This window comes from Cryptomeria japonica, chromosome 2 (assembly GCF_030272615.1).
Source record: "Cryptomeria japonica chromosome 2, Sugi_1.0, whole genome shotgun sequence".
Lineage (NCBI taxonomy): Eukaryota > Viridiplantae > Streptophyta > Pinopsida > Cupressales > Cupressaceae > Cryptomeria > Cryptomeria japonica.
In genome coordinates, this window is record NC_081406.1 from 662057213 (window position 1) to 662078637 (window position 21425).

The 21425-nt window shown below is 40.0% G+C and overlaps 1 protein-coding gene across 4 annotated transcripts in view; it reads right to left on the reverse strand.

The window, feature by feature from the left end:
* Nucleotides 1–21425, reverse strand: part of LOC131061481 (G-protein coupled receptor 1) — a 117990-nt gene that overhangs the window by 37135 nt on the left and 59430 nt on the right. For all 4 annotated transcript variants that reach the window (XM_057995204.2, XM_057995181.2, XM_057995195.2 and 1 more), the window contains one exon: nt 3631–3800. In XM_057995204.2, the coding sequence (XP_057851187.2) occupies nt 3631–3800 (170 nt within the window). The remainder of the gene's footprint in view (nt 1–3630; nt 3801–21425) is intronic.

Sequence of the window (21425 nt, forward strand, 5' to 3'; positions counted from 1 at the left end):
CCACTAACATTCCTGAAATAGAAACGTTGTTAATAGACCAAGTCAGTGTCCAACCTGACACTTACTAAAAATAGTATGGGAAAACTCTCCAAAACCACTCCAAAAAAGGGCGTTATGCAATTCTCAATTGCCTAAACTCAATAGCATACTTGTCACCACCAAAAGCTAGATCAAGCTATCATCATGAGTCCTCTAACCCTAACTCATTAGCCTACGAGAACGCACTGAATAGGCTAACAATCCACTTGATTTAGCGTGAGTTGACACATGTGATATGTGGTTTGATTGGCGCGAGTGTTGCCAAATATACCCTGTATGTGTGTGAGCCTTGGCCTTGATAGCAATGCAACCATGATCTTCTTCTCCATAGCTAAAGGTTGCCTATAGTGGTATAGGCATCTGTTGCACTTGATAATGATAATATGATTGGGAGGTGGGTAGCATTCCTCCATTTGTCCATTTAAGAAGATCTCTCAAAAGCTTGGAATTGTTCCTCATTCAGCATTTAATGTTATGCATTGTGATTATTGGAGCACCTTGAAGGTGGCTCAATATTTATTGTATCATTTATGTACTGGACTGAGATCCTTTCATGTTTGAGAAGTAGCCTCTAGCTGGTTATTCTGTTATGATCACATTTAATTGTTTATTGCAATTTTTGTAAGTGGAGTCTGTGGGCCTTTTGTATTTAGTGCATAGTTCTACTTTGATGAAATTTGTGATGTGTGTTATGATTCATCAATGTTTATTCTTATTGTTTGGTACTCTTCCACATCAGGTCTTGTGAGGGTGTTGACAAGTTTATAAGGCTGAAATCATGATGATTGTCTATATTTGGATTAAATTATTTAATGTTGTAATTATGATTATGAATATTTATAGATGAATCTATATTGTGTTATCATTATGTATGACTGTTCCATCTTTGCTTTTGGAATGTGTTGACATTGGTGTCAAATGTGTATTGCTTTTTGTAGCACTTTTGTCATGTTGTGATTCTAGTCTTTCCTTGCTATAAAGAAGCTAGTGTTGTTTTTTGCCTCATTCGTTATGAACCCGTGTCCTTCAACGGCCTCTCCTGGGGCCAAGTTGGTGCTCATGATCCCTTGAGCATTTTCCTTGAATCGTTTTGCCTTAGCTCATAAATCAGGGAAATTATGCTTTGTTGAGTGAAGAAACTAGTCCTTGCTGGTTTTCTTGCCTAAGTTGCTAGTTCTAGTATGGGGGTGGTTACGGGTACAAGTTTTTGGTATGCTGGTATGGAAAAAAAAATTCCTTGGCTGTGGTATAGTTGGGTGTGGCTATATGTGTGTGTGCAAATGTTTTATTAAATATACAAAATTGCAAATACATTTGATATATCATATAATGTTATATTTTATAATAATAATGACATTGACATTTGAATCTTTGATAGCATGACACTTTACCATTGATCAATGATATTATGATTGTCATAAAGATAATTGTCTAAGTTGTCAGTTTTGGTCTCCACTCCTAGGCAGTTTTGGTCTCCACTCCTAGGCCCCCTCATTGTAATGAAGTTTCTTATGTGACAAGAGATCCCAATAACTAGTGGGAGTTGGGAGTGAAGATCTCGATGGGGTTAAGGGGAAACAACCTTCATGGGGATCTAAGGGTAATGCCCCCAATAGGGCCAAACGCATTTGAAACCACACAAACCTTAATGACACATGCCATTTTGACAATTTATCAGAATGGCAAAATTGGGTATTTGGCACATTTTTGTTTATAAAAATATTTTGAAAAAAAAAAGATTTCTTTTTTGTATGGGCAGCCCTTGGGTTCACCCAAGGTGCCTAGGCAAGACTCTGGGCAAACCCAAGACGCTCTCATCATAGGACACGTACCTGCACCCATTTGGTACAAGATTGGGACCCAAAAGGAGTGTACTCAATAACTTAGTTCCTTTCCGTAGAGTTTCCTTTCTTTGTTTTCCCCTAGTGGTAACCAAGTTTCTAGTCAAAATCAGGATTTGGAACTTAAAAGGTTTCAAGCCTCTAAGGAAATTCAAATCCCACCCTTCAAATAGTTTCAAGTAGTTAGGCCATGAGCATTGTTGAAAAATTTGGACTTTAAACTACGCCTAGGTCCAAGTCCCACTTTGTGAAGTTGCTTAACAAGCCACAAGAGTCGGCACAAACTTGGGACTTGGGAACAAGTCCCAAGTGTGCACAGAGTCCAAATGAGTACATGTTAAAAAGAGGCTTGTGTGGCAAGCCGTGGGGATTGTGTTGAATCAAGGACTCGAAACCAAAGGTTCAAGTCCCTGTGGAAGCCTAACAATTACAATTTAGTAGATGTGCTTCCCATTGTGCCACAAATCACAAAGGACAGCAAAAATCTTGGACTTGGGAACAAGTCCCATGTTCTCGTGTGAGCCCAAGGTCTACAAAGAAGAGTTTTAGTGCAAGACCTAGAGTATGGGCAAAACCTCAAATTGAAATAAGTCCCAATCTCAAGTGGGGGTCAAAGGTCCACATGCAATTGGGTTTAGTCCACTCTGTTTAGCAGAAGGTGGATGTTGGAAGGGAATTGACACTCACCCTGAAGTCCGACTCTCAAGTAGTTTCCCTCTAAAACATGAAATGGTAGTTTTGAATTTTCTGGTTGTCATAGCCCAATGGAATTTGGAGTTGGAATCTTGTCTCTCATCCATGCCAACCTTGGTATCTTGTCCTAGGGTAGTGTTAAGTCTTTTGCTTGTGTCACTATGCATTGTGAATTGGTGTGCATGTCAAGTATATCATCACACATTGTTATGACACCTTAAGCATATACTAGTGTTATCTGGCTTGCTTAATGCCACTTTTGTGTCACAGCAAATTTGTTCGGTCATCTTCTGTCCATTAACAACTTGAGCAAAAATTTGGGTTATTACATTTATCTACCTACAAAAGAATTTTCAACTATTTGCAATGCTCATGTAATATAAGGTTAAAAGCATACAAAAAAAACACAACGCCTCCAATATAAACATTGTGAACCTAACAACAATGAAAAAGCTTCTTTCCTAAGTGCACTTGCCTCTATGATAGTCAGTAAATAACCAATGTAAACAATATCTTTCCAATCCAATTTGCAGCAACAATCCATTCTACAATTGTACCGGAGTTCTTGCAGAAATTTTCAACCATATATTCATGCAACAGGGAATGCTTCAGAGGAGAAAAGAAAAAGATGCACAACGCTTCAAATATCTCAAGCACATAAGAATTTCCAAACATAAAGAAGAGATGCCTAATTTGATTAAGCGTACTTACAATCCTTAATTTTATTTGCAATATGAATAAAAGGCAACCAGCAGTATGTGATTGTTTCTTGGACAAGTGTTGAACAAAAAAATGAGCAAAAAAGTTTGAAAAGCTGGTGCAAGGACAACACATGAATCGACACACTTATATGATCACTTAGTCATTAAACTGCTAAGAATTTATCAGTCTTTTAGAACTGAAGAATTCAGACAGAAAAAATTATGCTTCAAACTGGAAACTGAAATAACAGGAAAGATCTGAGGGTTTCCATTTGCAAATATTTGTGAAACTGTTCTCTGATGGGCTTAGTGCATAGAAATCCAGTGAACAATTCAGATAAGGAAATAGCACATACCCCATACATATAAATGAAATATGGCTCCCAGTTCTTCAACGTCAGTTTTATGCCTCACAACAGTGCGATGAAGGGTAAAAGCTATAGTTGTTGTCCAGAGAAAAGATGCAACACAAAAGAAATGTGTGCTGTATCCTTGTGCATAGCAGAAAAACCTCTTTCCTGGATCCCTGTATCACTGCAAGAATTTGAGACCAAAATTTCTGCTATCCATGATATGTTGTAATGTGCAAAGAAAATGAATGAATGTAAAAGTATGCATCATGCAAAATAAACAGATTTGCTGCATACACTGATAACACCAGAAGTTTTCTGTGTTAAAAATTTCTTGCATTTCAACATGGGATTGAGTCTATGAAGGTCCTACTCCTGATTTTACAATTAAAGTTGAAAGCAAATTTATTTAGGAGAGAATGAAATTATATTAAAGTTCAAGATCAGTGTTCTATTGATGATTAGTTTACACAAACTTCATTCTAAAACAAGTAATCAAAATACAAACTCATGACATTTTTCAGATTCAATATAATATTGGACTTTATGACAAGTGGGAGACCAAACATGGATCTGATTGCACAACTAATTGGAATGGTACATTGGAATAGTAATGCATATATTCATGCATCATGATGTTGGAAATATTGTCACTGATGTCAAGAGCAATTACTCAGGGATAATGAAAAACAATACTGTTATAAATAGCAGTGAATACGTTTGATAAGCAGTGATTAGAAGACGACAATAAGTGATATACTAATCTAAAGATTGTTGATAGCAACGGAACTGTGATTTGCATAAAGCGCAAGGATGCAATTGTTTTGGAGGTAGAGAAGCTCATTACTTCTAAGATGTTGTTGTCTAATCGAATAAGCTCATTGACTTTAGGAGCATAATATGTATTAATGAAAAGATGACAGCTGGACGTTAAGATCATGTATAGTAGTGGCACCGATCTAGACATACTACCCGAAAGATGCCGATACATGTCTTGCAAGGAGAATAAGGTGCGATACAGTTGCAAGAAATTTAAGATTGGTCCTTGAGCAATATTCCAGAGTTGTGAAGCCAGCATATGATGAATTTGTATTGCCATCAAAGGAATTATGCAGATATCATCATTCCTCGTGGAGAAGATATCCATGTTGCTATATTGGAGTTGACTTGTTGCAAGACACTAAGTGGTGTGTCAATAATCCATAGCAGTGAATACATGGAAGAAGCATATGACATCACAGGTGACGTCGGTTAGGCATCTCATAATCTTAATATATGTGTCAATCACTTGAAGAATGATTAGCGATATTAATCTTGTTAAGAACAATGACGGTATGTAGTTTAAGAATCATCAATTTAATGGGCAAACAATGGTGTTGTTTTAGTCACTAATATTGTAATGTCCCCTTCTCAATGGTGTGCTTTCAGTGGTCCATTGGCCTATCTCAGGGACCCGTAGGCTATGTGGAATGAAGAATTAGGGTTTCAAACATTGGTGCAGCATGAACTTACTATTTTTCGTAAGTCAGGGATTGACTGTTTAGATGGTGCTATCTTACTGAGTTTTCCATGTTCTGTCACTGGGTGCGAAGATGATGTTTTTCGGAGCTATATTGCTTGACTTACTATTTTTTGTAAGTATCAATTCAGGTGATTCTATTTATAGCAAGACAGTTCAGAGATTCAATTCAATTCGGTGGATGGTTCAGCACTTCAGTCCTCAATTCATTTGGGTTTTGAGCAGTATTTGGCTTGAAGGATGATTTATTAAATATTAACACTGCATTCGAAGGTTAATATTTAATTATATTATTTTGGACGACTTTGGGAAATAGAAGTTTATTTTATTCAAGTGATTTTATCAAATTTTCCTAAGTCAATGGCATAAGGGAAATCGAATTATTTCATGAGCATCACTCAATGTCTTGTTTGCAAGTTATTATCCTAGGCAAAAGTTTGAACTTGCCTAAGGGAAGAGGACACCATCCTTGAGGGACTTATTTAATATTTTTCAAATGTATTTGGGCACCTTTGGGGGAAATAATGAAGTGACATGTAATTTGGATGTATTTGGGCGCATTTGCATTTGAATTTAGGGAGCAAAAAAGTTATAAATAAGAGCCTCGGGCTCTCATTTAGGGGATCAAAAGAATTTGCATTGTTATGCTGCCGAAATAGAGAGCAAAACTGAGCTTCGGAGTTGAGGCTTCCTAGCTAGCATAGTTTCGTACTTGCAATATAGTACCTAGCTGGTGGGTGTAATTGAGAGTTGTTTTTGGTGTGAGGATTTTCAGTTTTAGAGTTTTGGTGAGTTTTCTATGTTGCTGGTTTGGAGTGGCTGAAGTGGATTTCTGTTCATAACTCTCTGCTTGAGTGTCCGTTTCTTCTGGGTAGAGGCTCGTCGGAAGCGTACTGGAGAGGCAATAATTCCTCTAAAAGGGCATTGGATTTGGTGTTGAGTGGATTTTTTAAGAGCAAATCAAAATTTGCAGCTAGCCGTACCTTTCCTTGAGTGTCTTGGTTTGCGTGCCACTTGTGTGTGGTGATTTTGGTGCTGGTTTGAGCTCTTGGTTGGTTCACCTAGGTCATAGCAGTTGTTCGCCTGAGTTCATGAGCATTTTGGAGCTGATTCGGAAGAGTTATGTGCATTTCTATGTTGCTGATCCATTTTTGGAGATGCTGGTATTTATATCAGAATTGTTGTTTTTATGTTTTAGCCTAAAATCAGTGTTAGTCTATGATTGAATGTTGTAGTACTTTATTGTAATCATCTTGTATCATTGGTTAGTAGTACTAACCTCTTATTGAACTTGAAGTGCTTATTGTAATCCCCACTGCATAAGTGGAAGACGCTGGTTGGGCCGCCTTAGTGCTTGTAATTTCTTTGTGCTTCTGTCCTCCCACTGAATAAGTGGTTGAGAGGTATTGTCTGTTGGTTTTTTAATTAGGGTGAAGAGCGGATTCCAATTGCCTAAGGCAACATTGGAATCCGCCCTTTAGGGCTGGGCCCTTTTCCTCACACGCCACTCTCTAGGGCTGGGCCCTTTCCCACACACCATCCTCCAATAGGGTTGGGCCCCTTCTCACATGCCACTCTCAAATAGGGCCAGCCTCTTAAAAGGACACGCTACACTAAGATTCTTGGCGCCAAAATACCACATTCAAAGGCCGACGTAATTAAGGGTAAGATGGATATAAATAAAGATGCAAAGTGAAACATTATACACTTGCAACTCATACATCAATTGTGAAATTCGGTCTGCTATTAGCTAATGCGAAATACATCAGAAAGGTGCGAATTCATTTCCAGTCAAGTGCGAACTTTGTAGCTCCTCCTTCATTGTCATCTCTGATGTTGAAAGTGCGATCTCCAAAACTGTAGAAGACCTGTGATTGTTGAAAGACCAGATCTGATTGTTGATTCACCCACTAAGGAGAAGTGCAGACCTAAACAATAGACTACAGATCTATTGGAGACAACCTAAGAAGCAGCTTGTGTGGTGACCTATTTGCTAAGTGAACTCCTTCATCAAAGCCCTAAGAGATAAGTTGTAATTAGAACATTATGCTTAATGCATAATCAGATCCGAGGATCTTTTTGGCTAGGTTTTTCATCCTAGGAGGCTTTCCCGGGGTACTTGTGTGTTGTGAGTTCATTTTGTTCATTTCTCTACTTATGCTTAATTCTGGAAAATCCTAACACTAACAGCATTCAACATTAATCTGGAAATTTAGATAGATTTCTATTTTCTGAACATTGTATTAATTTGAAAGTCTAAAAATTAACATGGTATCACAGCTATAGGTTAGATCAACTTTCAGATTTCAGAATTTAGTACTCCTTTATTTCCAGATTGTTGTCTCATTCACAGGTCAGGTCAATGGGGCTGAAAGTTGAAGATAGGCTTGATGGAAATCTCAACTTTGCTGCATGGAAGGTTCGCATCATGGTTGCCCTAGAGGAAGAAGATCTTCTTCACTTCATAGAAGAGAAAGAGCTAACTGAACCTACAGATGCAGCAAACCTAAAGCAATTCAAAAGGAATGTTGTCAAGGCCAGAAATCTCCTTATTGATTCAGTTAAAGACCACCTTGTCACCTCCATTGCCTCATTCACTATTGCAAGAGAAATATTCAATCATTTACAAGGTACTTATGAAATTAACAATCTCAATAGGGCAATTACTTTAAGGCAGCAATTACTTAATATCAAGATGTCAAAAGAAGATTTTGTTATGTCTTATTTTATGAGAATTTCATAACTAAAGAATCAGCTAGGTACAATTGGACATAACATGGAGGACGAGGATCTTGTTATGATTGCCCTAAATGGTCTACCACACTCATGGGAGTCCTTTATTCAAACCATAAGTGGAAGAACTGAGTTACCTACCCTTGATCGCCTTAAGAATGATTGTATTCAAGAAGAGTCGCGTCTTATCACAAGGGGGCAACTCAAAAGTCCTCAAGTAGATGATCAACACATGCTTGCAGCCCAATGCAAGAAAGGTGGTAATTGGAAGAAGTATTATCCCAAGAGGAATAGAGATTTCAAACCACCTAGTTCTCAGCATTCTTGGAAGAAGTCAACAGATATCTCTCGTGTTCGATGTTTCAGATGTGACAAATTTGGTCACTATGCTAACGAATGTCAGAATGTTCCCACGCAAAAGAAGCCAACCTAAATGAAATCTCAGAACAAAATGATGACTTCTTATTCATCTCTGTCCTGTCAAGCAGCATACCCACAGATAGTAACACATGGCTGATTGACAGTGGTGCTTCCAAACACATCACAGGCTACCGTGATCACCTTTTAGACTTGGTAGAAAAGGATACCAGTCTACATGTGGTAATTGGTGACGATGCTCGATATTCGATAAGAGGTTCTGGCACTACTTCCTAAAATTTAGACTCTGGTATTTCACTTCACCTTAGTGATATCTTATTTGTTCCTAGAATTAAAAGAAACTTAATTTTCATTTTTGCTCTAGAAGATAAAGGATATCAAATTGCATTTTCTGAGGGTTAAGTATTTGCTTGGCCTAAGAAATCTAGTTTTAAATCTGCTCGTGTAATTGGAAATAGATATGATAGTTTATATAAGCTCTCTACTAACCCTGTTCAAGCCCTCATTAATGAGGCTCCCGAATCCTGTGAGCTATGGCATAGAAGACTTGGACACTTACACTATCAAGCACTTCCCTCCCTTGGAAATTTGGTCAAAGGTATGCCTAAACTCAGTCAAATTCATGATGATACATGCAAAGGTTGTGCTATAGGTAAAAATGCTAAAAGCCCTTTTCATAAAAGTGAAAATAGAGCTAGAGATAAACTAGAACTTGTTCACTCTTATTTATGTGGTTCCATGTCTATAGCATCTCCTAGTGGATTTTTTTATTATGTAATCTTCATAGATGATTTCTCTAGGAAAACTTGGATCTACTTCTTGAAATCTAAAGAATCTGATGAAGTCTTAAGTAGATTTAAAGAGTTTAAGGCATTGGTTGGAAACACCTCTGGTAAAAGAATTAAATGCTTAAGATCTGACAATAGAGGTGAGTATACCTCTGGTAGCTTTCATGATTTTTTTGTTGAGACAGGAATTAAGAGGGAGTTCTGCCTGTTGAAAGGAAGAATAGAACAATTGTTGAGGCTGCAAAGGCTATGATTCATGATCAAGATTTGCAGACCTTTCTATGGGCTGAGGCTTCTAGAACAGCAGTATATATTCAGAATAGATGTCCTCACCGTGTTCTAAAGAATATGACTCTGAAGAAGCCTTCACAGGATCCAAACCTGACATCAGTCACTTAAGAATTTTTGGAAGTCCTGTATATGTTCATGTGCTCAAGGAAAAGCGAACCAAGTTGGAGCCCTTCGGGAAGAAAGACATGCTAGTTGGATACAGTGAATCCTCCAAGGCCTTCAGGATCTATATTCCAGGTCAAAGGTATGTTACTATTGAAGAAGATATTGCCTTTAAGAAATCAAAAGGTTCTCTTGTTATTGATGAAGTTAATGACAATCAAGATATGAATGTTGATACTAACCCTGAGATTCAGAGGGAGCCTATTGAACCGCCACCTCAACAAGAGCATAATGATCCACCTGAGCCTATGAATCCCACTGATATACCTAGTGGCATTGTTGTTAGCAAAAAGAGGCCACTTTGGGTGAGAAACACCATTCAAGAAGCTGAAAGATTTGCAACTCCCAGTGGCACTTTCCGTGAAACCAAGAGACCACAAGTATTCTCCAACTATGTTGCATTGATGTGCAATCTCATTGAGTCTGAGCCATGCAATGTTGAAGAAGCCTTGAACCATCATGCCTGAAAGCTAGCTATGGATGAAGAGTATCAGTCAATCATCAAGAATGATGTTTGGGACATTGTGCCTAGACCCAAAGGTAAATCTGTTGTTTCCTCTAAATGGTTATTTAAAATTAAACATAATGATGATGGTAGTATTGAAAAACATAAAGCTAGATTTGTAGTTCATGGTTTTTCTCAAAAGGAAGGCATAGACTATGAAGAAACATTTGCTCCTGTTGCTAGATATATCTCCATTAGAACTACAATAGCTATTGTTGCAGCTAGAGGTTGGAAGCTACATCAAATGGATGTTAAAACTGCCTTCCTTAATGGTGTCATTGAGGAAGAAGTCTATATTGAACAACCTTAGGGTTATGAGATTCAAGATAGAAAAACTCATGTGTGCAGATTGAAGAAAGCTCTATATGGCCTCAAACAGGCCCCTCGTGCTTGGTATGAAAGAATTGATAAGTACTTGTTAAGTTTAGGGTTTTGTAAAAATGATGCTGACTCTAACATTTACTTTAAGATATCTAATGATGAAATGTTAATTCTAGTTTTATATGTGGATGATTTATTTCTTACTAGTAAAGATGAACTTATCATTAGATGTAAGAAAGAATTAGCTTCAGAATTTGAAATGGAGGACTTACGTCTAATGCATTATTTTCTAGGTCTAGAAGTATGGCAAAGATCTAACGAAATTTTTCTAAGTCAAGGAAAGTATACTATTGATATCTTGAAAAGATTTAGAATGATGGATTGTAAACCTATGTCTACTCCTATGGAATCTAACTTAAAGAAGTTGAGTGTTTCTGCAACTAACTCTGATTCTGCAAATCCATCGGAGTACAAGCAGTTGATTGGATCATTGATGTATCTATTTAACACTAGACCAGACATATGCTATGCAGTGAATGCCCTTAGCCAGTTCATGAGCATGCCCAAACATGTTCATCTTGTTTCAGCCAAGCACATCCTAAGATACTTGCGAGGCATAGTTGGTTATGGGCTGAAGTATTCACTTAACGCTTCAATAACTGTAATGACCCCTTCTCAAACCTGATCCTTTCTGCAACCGTTGGTCTCTTTCTAGGAAGCTCGGAGGCCAGTCGGAGGGTAAAATTAGGGTTTCCTATTTTTGAGGAGGTCTTTTTGGATGGGTTCATCGTCGGTTTTTTCTGATGGTTCAGAGGGCTTCGCAACGATGTCTTCATCTCAGTTTTTGGAGCAGTTTTCAGAATTTACTATTTTTAGTAAGTTCTATTTTTGGCAGGGCTCGCGTGGCATCGGGCAATCTCTACATCCTGTTCAGTTAACTCCAGGAGCATGGTCAGGTTCTAGCTTCAGATTTTGGAGTTGTGTGGTCAAGTAACTTTATTTTAATTAAATAATCATTATAATTATAAAGTTGCTTATCCCCCCTTGGCCTAGTCCAACAACTTAAAAACATCACTTAAAAGGGGGACTTTATGGGTGGCGCCCTCATGGAGGATTTAATTAATATGTTATCCTTGGCCAAAGTCAAAACATGGCGAAACTTACCAAGGTGATATTTTTATATTATTTCATTGACTTTTTGGCTAGGTGTGATGGCGCCATGTTGAGGAGGGGATTAGGGTTTGCCTTGGAAATCGAATTAGGGTTTTGAGGAGGCAAGTGAAGCTATTTATTGGAGTCTTGGGAGGATTGAAGGGATCTTTTGGCAGAATTTGTATTTGGGCAGCCGTCTGGCTCTGGACATGCTTCAAGGAATGGAAGCCTTCTAGCATAGGCATCTCTTCTTGCTTGAAAAATAGCAACTAGGGTGATTATATTCTCTATGTAATTGCATTTAGCCGTAGTTTATCATCAGAGTTTTCATTGTAATCATTTAGGCTTATAGTTCATTCAGTTTTCTGCATCCAGAATTCCCGCGACTAATTTCATGTTTTGTTCACAACCAGAAAATACAAAAAAATTGCATTGTGGGTATTAGTTCTTTGCATTTGCCTCACCTAGGCGTTGCATTTCCTTGGGTTTCAGCAAGTTTGGTTCATGCATTTATTTTTAATGACAAATCGTATTTTGCAGCCAGCCGTACCATTTTAAATGCATTGGAAATCGTGCCATTTTTCATTGTGAGGATTTTGCAGTGTTGTTTGAGTCTTTCGCAGGTTTCCACGTCACCAAGGCATTTTGCAACTAGTTTCCGGAGGAAAGAAGATTGTACGAGGAAGAAATGAGCTGTTGGCAGTGATCCATGGGTTCGCGGCTGAATGTGCAGATTTATGTTGAATCAGAAACTCTCTTCTAAAAGGGGAGTTGTGAAAGAATTTCTTTTGATTGTAATCTGACCAGTAGTACTGGCAGTTTTGAACTGTGATCTTGGTTGTAATTGTCAAGCTAACCCAACTTATCTTATCTACCTCCATCCTATGGTAGCTCCTCTCCCTGTTGGGATTGAAAGCACATCCTGGATGTCGAGTGTCTTTTCAGTTTCTGCAATCAATTAAATTCAAGCATTTAAGTTTCACTCCGTCATATGGTAGCCCCTATCCGTCTGGAGTGGGTAGCACATACTTGGCGTTGAGTTCCTTCCAGTTCTAGATTTCAGGGACCCTCTGACCAATGCTCGCCATCCCGGCACCATACTGGTTAGAGTTCTTTGCATAAGCAACTAAGACCCTCTGACCAATGCTCGCCATCCCGGCGCCATACTGGTTAGAGTTCTTTTCATAAGCAACTAAGATCCTCTGACCAATGCTCATCCACACGGTGCCATTCTGGTTAGGGTTGCTTCAGCAAATTAAATACTTTTTTCTCAGGACTAATTGATCACTCATATAGTTGTTGTAATTAAGTTGATCAAAAATTTCAAAAAAATTGGCTAGGGATATTTCAGTGGTATCAGAGCCAAGATCCTGCCATCCTGTGAGCAAGTCTGTCTATGAGTGACAGAGAAAAACGATATTGGGCAAGAGAAGATAAGAAGGTTGGGAAACAATTTCAGTTTCATCAGCCTCCTGAGGGTCAAACAGCCTCAGAAGTCTTGTGGGCTCACTGGGAGTCTTCTCAGGAATCTGATATGGCAGAGGGTGAGAGATCAGTTGGGGGTAATGAGAGGCACACCCACAACAGAGATGATAGTGGAAAGGAAAGAGAAAGATCTCTGAGTCCTGGGAAGAGATTTGAAAGAAAGATGGATGCTTTGATGGACATGGTCTCCCTCATGATGGGAAAAATGGGTCAGAACACCACTCCTCAGAATAACTCAGGCCATAGAGGAGAGTATAGTGCTTCCAAACCGCATGATGAGCATGTAGGCCGAATAGTGCCTAATAATACCAACATTTCTTCCAGACCCTTTAAACCCACTTTCCTGGCACCTACAATCAACCAGCCAGATCCCGAGGAGAATGCTTCATTTGTGGAGCAGTTGAGACTCGGTAGAGCAGAGTATGATTCTCTGCCTGATGACATCAAAATGGATATGTCCTATAATGATTTTATGGATCATAAAAGGAAAAACAAAGGACAAGGGAGGTATTATGACCAAAGGAGATCATTCAATCAAGGGGATTTGTACCAAGCTGTCAACAAAGTCATCCTTCCACACTTTGACGGGAGTGAGACTAATTCAGCCCGAGCTTGGATTCAGAAGCTGGATAACTATCTAGCTCTTAGGCCAATGGCAGAAGAAGAAGCGATTAAGTTCGCTACGCTGCACCTGGACGGAGTAGCGCACGAGTGGTGGTACCATGGCCTCATTACTCTTGGTCATCGATCTATCACAACGTATGATGAGTTCACCACTAGGCTTATCGAGAGGTTTGAGAAGAAGGATCCTGAAATCCATTTCAGAGAGCTTGCTCAACTGAGACAATATAGTACGGTCGAGGCTTACATTGCAGAGTTTCAAAGGCTCTCAGTCATGGTGACTGGAATCACGGAAAGGAGACTGGTGATTTTGTTTAGTGAAGGGTTGACAGAACCTCTCAAAGGTTGGATCAAAGCCTTTGACCCTCCATCACTGCAAGAAGCCATGAAAAAGGCAAGGAATATGGAGTGGGCTGCTCCTAAGGCCAAGTTTCAGTCAAATTCCCCCTTTCAAAAAAGGGATAAGGGAAAAAGGCCTCAGCATAGACCACCCTTGAGACCTCAACACCAAGAGTTCAAGAACCGCAATCCAAATGTTACCAGGTTGGATCCAGAAACCCTGAATGAACTCAGAAGGAAAGGGTTATGTTTTCGGTGTAGAGAAAAATGGTCTCAAGATCATGTTTGCCAAAAGGGGGTTAAGTTCAATCAGATTGAATATTATTCTGCTGGTGAAAGTGGGTCTGATTTATCCGACCAGCAATCTGATTATGAAGAAAGTGAAGGTGATAGAGCCCCAGAAGAATCTGGAGATGAAAAGGAGTGTGGTGGAGTCTTGGCCCAGCTCTCTAGTTTTCAAAGAAACGAATCATTCAAGGTTCGTGGGATGATCAAAGGGCAGCGAATTGTTGCCTTGATCGACACCGGAGCAACACATAACTTCATTGATGAAGTTGTAGTAGCCAAGAAGGGGCTGCAAACTGAAGAGTTTGAAGGGTTCAAGGTCATGGTTGCAGATGGATTTCATATCTCTTGCACCAAGAAGATTTCAAACATGACCATGCAGTTGGGAAACTACGAAGTCAAGGATGACTTCTACGTAGTACACATTGGGGATACTGATGCTGTCTTAGGTATTCAATGGCTGCGATCTCTTGGAGAGATCTCCTTGAATCTGCAAACTATGGAGTTAAAGTTTCAATCAGATGGGAAGAGAGTAGTTCTAAGAGGCATGTCTAATGGAGGTCCGCGAGTGGTGTCATTCAAAAGAATGGCAAGACTGATCCGTCATGATCAAGTTGAATGGGTTGCCGAATGTATGATCCTCCCTGCAAGTCCCATTGAGGCTAAGCGTGATCAACCTCCTGATATCCAGTCACTGCTTGCAAAGAAGAGTGCAGTTTTTGCCGACTTGCCTCCTGGACCTCCCCCTGAACGGGGTTCAGAACACATTATAGAGCTCAAGGAAGGAGCTAAACCAGTGATCACAACTCCATACCGGTATCCAAAGAGGCAGAAGGATGAAATAGAAAGGAATATTCAAGAACTCCTGGAGATGGGTTTCATTCGCCCAAGCAAGAGTCCCTTTGCTTCAGCAGTAGTGCTTGTTAAGAAAAAAGATGGGACCATGCGCATGTGCGTGGACTATCGTGCTTTGAATCAAAGCACCATCAAAAATAGATACCCCATTCCCAGAATTGATGAACTCATTGATGAGTTACATGGGGCCAAGTTCTTTTCGAAGATCGATCTGAGGTCGGGCTACCACCAGATTCGGATGAGGGGATCTGACGTGGAAAAGACAGCCTTCAGATGCCACTATGGCCATTTTGAATTCCTAGTCATGCCCTTTGGGTTGACTAATGCTCCAGCCACCTTCCAGTCTTGCATGAACCGTGTCTTTCAGAATCAGTTAAGGAAATTTGTGCTGATATTTTTTGATGACATCCTGATTTACAGCAAGACTTGGGATGAGCACCTTAAACATTTGGAGGTAGTGCTTAGTACCCTAGAGTCAGAAAGTTTGTTTGCAAAAGCTTCCAAATGTGAATTTGGAATGGAGGAGTTATTGTACTTGGGTCACATAATCAGTGCTGGGGGAGTAAAGGTGGATCCGGAGAAAATAAAAGCAGTAATGGATTGGCCACCTCCCGAGAACTTGACTCAATTAAAAGGATTTCTAGGTCTATGTGGTTTTTATCGGAGGTTTGTTAAGGGGTATTCCCAGAATGCAGCTCCTCTTACTGATCTCACCAAAAAGGGGGCCTTTGTTTGGTCCGAAAGAGCTCAAGAGTGTTTGATAAATTTAAGAAAATCATGAGCTCGTGTCCAGTTCTAGCCATTCCAGACTTTTCCAAACCATTTGAGTTGCAGTGTGACGCATCAGGTGAAGGAGTTGGCGCTGTCCTGATGCAAGACAAACACCCTATCGTGTTTGAGAGCAGAAAATTGAGGGGTGTGGAGAGATCCTATTCAATTTATGACAAAGAAATGCTTGCCATTATGCATGCATTAGCCAAGTTCAGGCAGTACTTGGTGGGAAACAAGTTCGTGGTAAAAACAGACCACAATAGCCTCAAGCATTTTATGCACCAGAAGGATTTAAATGAGAGGCAATAGAAATGGGTGAGTAAGCTGCAAGCTTACGACTTTGACATTGAATATGTCAAAGGGAAAAATAATGTCGTGGCCGATGCTCTCTCCAGACGGCCTCATCTTAGCTCATTGTGTGAGCTTACTGCAGATTGGAGAGACATGTTGCTTGCTGATTATGCCAAAAATCAGTTTGCAACCAGCATTTTAGAAGGTACTTTCCATGATGAGAAGTATCAGGTGGTTGAGGGATTGATTCACTATAAGGGAAGAATCTTTTTGGTGGCTGATTCTAAACTCAAAAGAAAGATCCTTATGAATTTTCATGACATCCCAGTTGCTGGCCATCAAGGTTTTTTCAAGACCTATAGGCAGATCCGCGAAAGGTTTTCTTGGAAAGGTCTGAAGAAGGAGGTGCAACGCTACATTCAGGAATGTCCTGTTTGTCAAGCGAATAAGAATGAGCATACATTGCCCGCCGGATTGCTGCAACCACTTCCCATTCCCAATCAAAAATGGGAAAGCATTTCAATGGATTTCATCACTGGGTTGCCCAAGGCCCAAGGGAGGGATTGCATTTACGTGGTGGTTGACAGATTAACCAAGTTTGCTCATTTCTTTGCCATTACCAGTACTTTTTCTGCAGCCCAAATTGCAGATTTATTTTTTCGAGAAGTGTTTAGGCTTCATGGATTGCCAAAGAATATTGTAAGTGATAGGGACAGTAAGTTCCTAAGTACATTTTGGCAGGAAGTCTTTAGAATGAGTGGTACTGTGCTGACTCCAAGCACAAGTTATCACCCCCAAACTGATGGGCAAACTGAAGTTGTGAACAAGTGGCTGGAAGGCTACTTGAGAAATTATGTGTCAGAGCAGCAGAAAGCTTGGGTTAAGTGGCTGCATATAGGCGAGTACTGCTACAACTCTACCTATCATATGTCAATCAAAATGTCTCCCTTCTTGGCACTTTATGGGTATGAAGCACCCAGCTTTGCAGATTTGGTGTTTGGGGATAGCAAAGCCCCTTTAGCCAAGGATTTATTGCAGCAGAGTCAAGACATAATGAGGTCCTTAAAGGATAATTTGCAGATTGCACAGAATCAGCAGAAGTTATATGCTGATCAGAGACGGGTAGAGCGTTCTTTTGAGGTTGGGGACATGGTCTACCTCCGGTTACAACCTTATAGACAGTCTACTCTCAAGAAGAGTGGAGCTGAAAAGCTGAAACCGCGCTTCTATGGACCATTTAGGGTCATCAGGAAGATTGGGGCTGTAGCTTATGAATTAGAGCTACCTTCAGATAGCAGAGTGCATAACGTCTTCCACGTGTCTCGCCTCAAGAAGGCACTTGGACACAATGTGGTTGCTTCTTCACAGTTGCCACCGTTGGACGAAGAAGGACTATTGATTCTAGTTCCCGAGGAGATACTTGATGTCAGAGAATGTTCTTTGAGGAATAGAACTGTCAGAGAATACTTAGTGAAGTGGAAGAACCTACCTTTGGAGGATGCAACATGGGAAAATGATGAGATATTGCAGCATCCTGGGTTGCGATTGCTTGAGGGCAAGCAATCTTGGGGAGGGCGGACTGTAATGACCCCTTCTCAAACCTGATCCTTTCTGCAACCGTTGGTCTCTTTCTAGGAAGCTCGGAGGCCAGTCGGAGGGTAAAATTAGGGTTTCCTATTTTTGAGGTCTTTTTGGATGGGTTCATCGTCGGTTTTTTCTGATGGTTCAGAGGGCTTCGCAACGATGTCTTCATCTCAGTTTTTGGAGCAGTTTTCAGAATTTACTATTTTTAGTAAGTTCTATTTTTGGCAGGGCTCGCGTGGCATCGGGCAATCTCTACATCCTGTTCAGTTAACTCCAGGAGCATGGTCAGGTTCTAGCTTCAGATTTTGGAGTTGTGTGGTCAAGTAACTTTATTTTAATTAAATAATCATTATAATTATAAAGTTGCTTATCCCCCCTTGGCCTAGTCCAACAACTTAAAAACATCACTTAAAAGGGGGACTTTATGGGTGGCGCCCTCATGGAGGATTTAATTAATATTTTATCCTTGGCCAAAGTCAAAACATGGCGAAACTTACCAAGGTGATATTTTTATATTATTTCATTGACTTTTTGGCTAGGTGTGATGGCGCCATGTTGAGGAGGGGATTAGGGTTTGCCTTGGAAATCGAATTAGGGTTTTGAGGAGGCAAGTGAAGCTATTTATTGGAGTCTTGGGAGGATTGAAGGGATCTTTTGGCAGAATTTGTATTTGGGCAGCCGTCTGGCTCTGGACATGCTTCAAGGAATGGAAGCCTTCTAGCATAGGCATCTCTTCTTGCTTGAAAAATAGCAACTAGGGTGATTATATTCTCTATGTAATTGCATTTAGCCGTAGTTTATCATCAGAGTTTTCATTGTAATCATTTAGGCTTATAGTTCATTCAGTTTTCTGCATCCAGAATTCCCGCGACTAATTTCATGTTTTGTTCACAACCAGAAAATACAAAAAAATTGCATTGTGGGTATTAGTTCTTTGCATTTGCCTCACCTAGGCGTTGCATTTCCTTGGGTTTCAGCAAGTTTGGTTCATGCATTTATTTTTAATGACAAATCGTATTTTGCAGCCAGCCGTACCATTTTAAATGCATTGGAAATCGTGCCATTTTTCATTGTGAGGATTTTGCAGTGTTGTTTGAGTCTTTCGCAGGTTTCCACGTCACCAAGGCATTTTGCAACTAGTTTCCGGAGGAAAGAAGATTGTACGAGGAAGAAATGAGCTGTTGGCAGTGATCCATGGGTTCGCGGCTGAATGTGCAGATTTATGTTGAATCAGAAACTCTCTTCTAAAAGGGGAGTTGTGAAAGAATTTCTTTTGATTGTAATCTGACCAGTAGTACTGGCAGTTTTGAACTGTGATCTTGGTTGTAATTGTCAAGCTAACCCAACTTATCTTATCTACCTCCATCCTATGGTAGCTCCTCTCCCTGTTGGGATTGAAAGCACATCCTGGATGTCGAGTGTCTTTTCAGTTTCTGCAATCAATTAAATTCAAGCATTTAAGTTTCACTCCGTCATATGGTAGCCCCTATCCGTCTGGAGTGGGTAGCACATACTTGGCGTTGAGTTCCTTCCAGTTCTAGATTTCAGGGACCCTCTGACCAATGCTCGCCATCCCGGCGCCATACTGGTTAGAGTTCTTTGCATAAGCAACTAAGACCCTCTGACCAATGCTCGCCATCCCGGCGCCATACTGGTTAGAGTTCTTTTCATAAGCAACTAAGATCCTCTGACCAATGCTCATCCACACGGTGCCATTCTGGTTAGGGTTGCTTCAGCAAATTAAATACTTTTTTCTCAGGACTAATTGATCACTCATATAGTTGTTGTAATTAAGTTGATCAAAAATTTCAAAAAAATTGGCTAGGGATATTTCAATAACCTTGGAAGGTTATTCAGATGCAGATTGGGCTGGAAGTGTCGAAGAGAGGAAAAACACTTCTGGTATTTGTTTCAGCTTAGGATCTGCAGTGATCTCTTGGGCTTGTAGAAAAAAATCCTTTGTTGCACTAAGTACTGCTGAAGCTGAGTATATTGCAGCAAGTGTTGCTTCTAGAGAAGCAGTGTGGCTTCGAAAGCTTCTTGCTAGGTTGTTTGGACAACTTTGGGCACCTACAGTTATACATTGTGATAATTAGAGTTGTATCAAAATGTCTGTCAATCCAGTGTTTCATGACAGGTCAAAACATGTGGAAACTCATTATCACTTCATTCAAGATATGGTGCAAAGAGGTGCTATTCAGCTGAAGTATGTCAACACTGGTGATCAGATTGCAGATATCCTCACCAGGCCTCTATCCAAGGTGAAGTTTGTGTACTTCAGAGACAGGCTTGGGATTTCAGAAAATGAGACCTTGGTTGAGAGGGAGTCTCATCCCCAGTGATGCATTGTGTTGCATCAACCACCCTCTGCGGGCAATGTAAGGTGGTAGTCTTCTCAGGGAGAAGAATAATTGTTACCATCCTCTACGGGCAATGTAAGATGGTAGAAAAGATCCTCACCACCCTCTGCGGGCAATGTAAGGTGGCTTCAGTCTTTGCTTGTGTGCAAGATGAAAAGATCTTTTGTTATGTAATTCCAATCTTTGCTTGTGTGCAAGATGGAAGACCTTTGATTATGTAATTCCATTCTATGCTTTTGTGCAAGATGGAAGTCTACTATGTTCTGATTATGTAATCCATTCTTTGTTTGTGTGCAAGATGGAAGATAGCGATTTTTTGATTATATTCTCTTCTCCCTAATTAAGAGGGAGTGTTCGTTTTAAAATTAAGGTGAAGAGCGGATTCCAATTGCCTAAGGCAACATTGGAATCTGCCCTTTAGGGCTGGGCCCTTTTCCTCACACGCCACTCTCTAGGGCTGGGCCCTTTCCCACACACCATCCTCCAATAGGGTTGGGCCCCTTCTCACACGCCACTCTCAAATAGGGCTAGCCTCTTAAAAGGACATGCTACACTAAGATTCTTGGCACCAAAATACCACATTCAAAGGCCGACCTAATTAAGGGTAAGATGGATATAAATAAAGATGCAAAGTGAAACATTATACACTTGCAACTCATACATCAATTGTGAAATTCGGTCTGCGATCAGCTAATGCGAAATACATCAGAAAGGTGCGAATTCATTTCCAGTCAAGTGCGAACTTTGTAGCTCCTCCTTCATTGTCATCTCTACTGTTGAAAGTGCGATCTCTAGAACTATAGCAGACCTGTGAATGTTGAAAGAACAGATCTGATTGTTAATTCACCCACTAAGGAGAAGTGCAGACCTGAACAGTAGTCTACAGACCTATTGGAGACAACCTAAGAAGCAGCTTGTGTGCTGACCTATTTGTTGAGTGAACTCCTTCATCAAAGCCCTAAGAGATAAGTTGTAATCAGAACATTGTGCTTAATACATAATCAGATCCAAGGATCTTTCTGGCTAGGTTTTTCCTCCTAGGAGGTTTTCCCAGGGTACTTGTGTGTTGTGAGTTCATTTTGTTCATTTCTCTACTTATGCTTAATTCTGGAAAATCCTAACACTAACAGCATTCAACATTAATCTGGAAATTTAGATAGATTTCTATTTTCTTAACATTGTATTAATCTGAAAGTCTAAAAATTAACATTGTCCTCCCGCTGAAATATGCGGTTGGGTGATAGTTTTTATGCATAAGTCCTCCCGCTACATAAGCGGTAGAGTGATTTGGTTTTGGTTATGCTTTTGTTCCCTTGGCTGGTTTACCGCCAAGTTCTTGTTCTTCATCCCGCTGAAAAGTG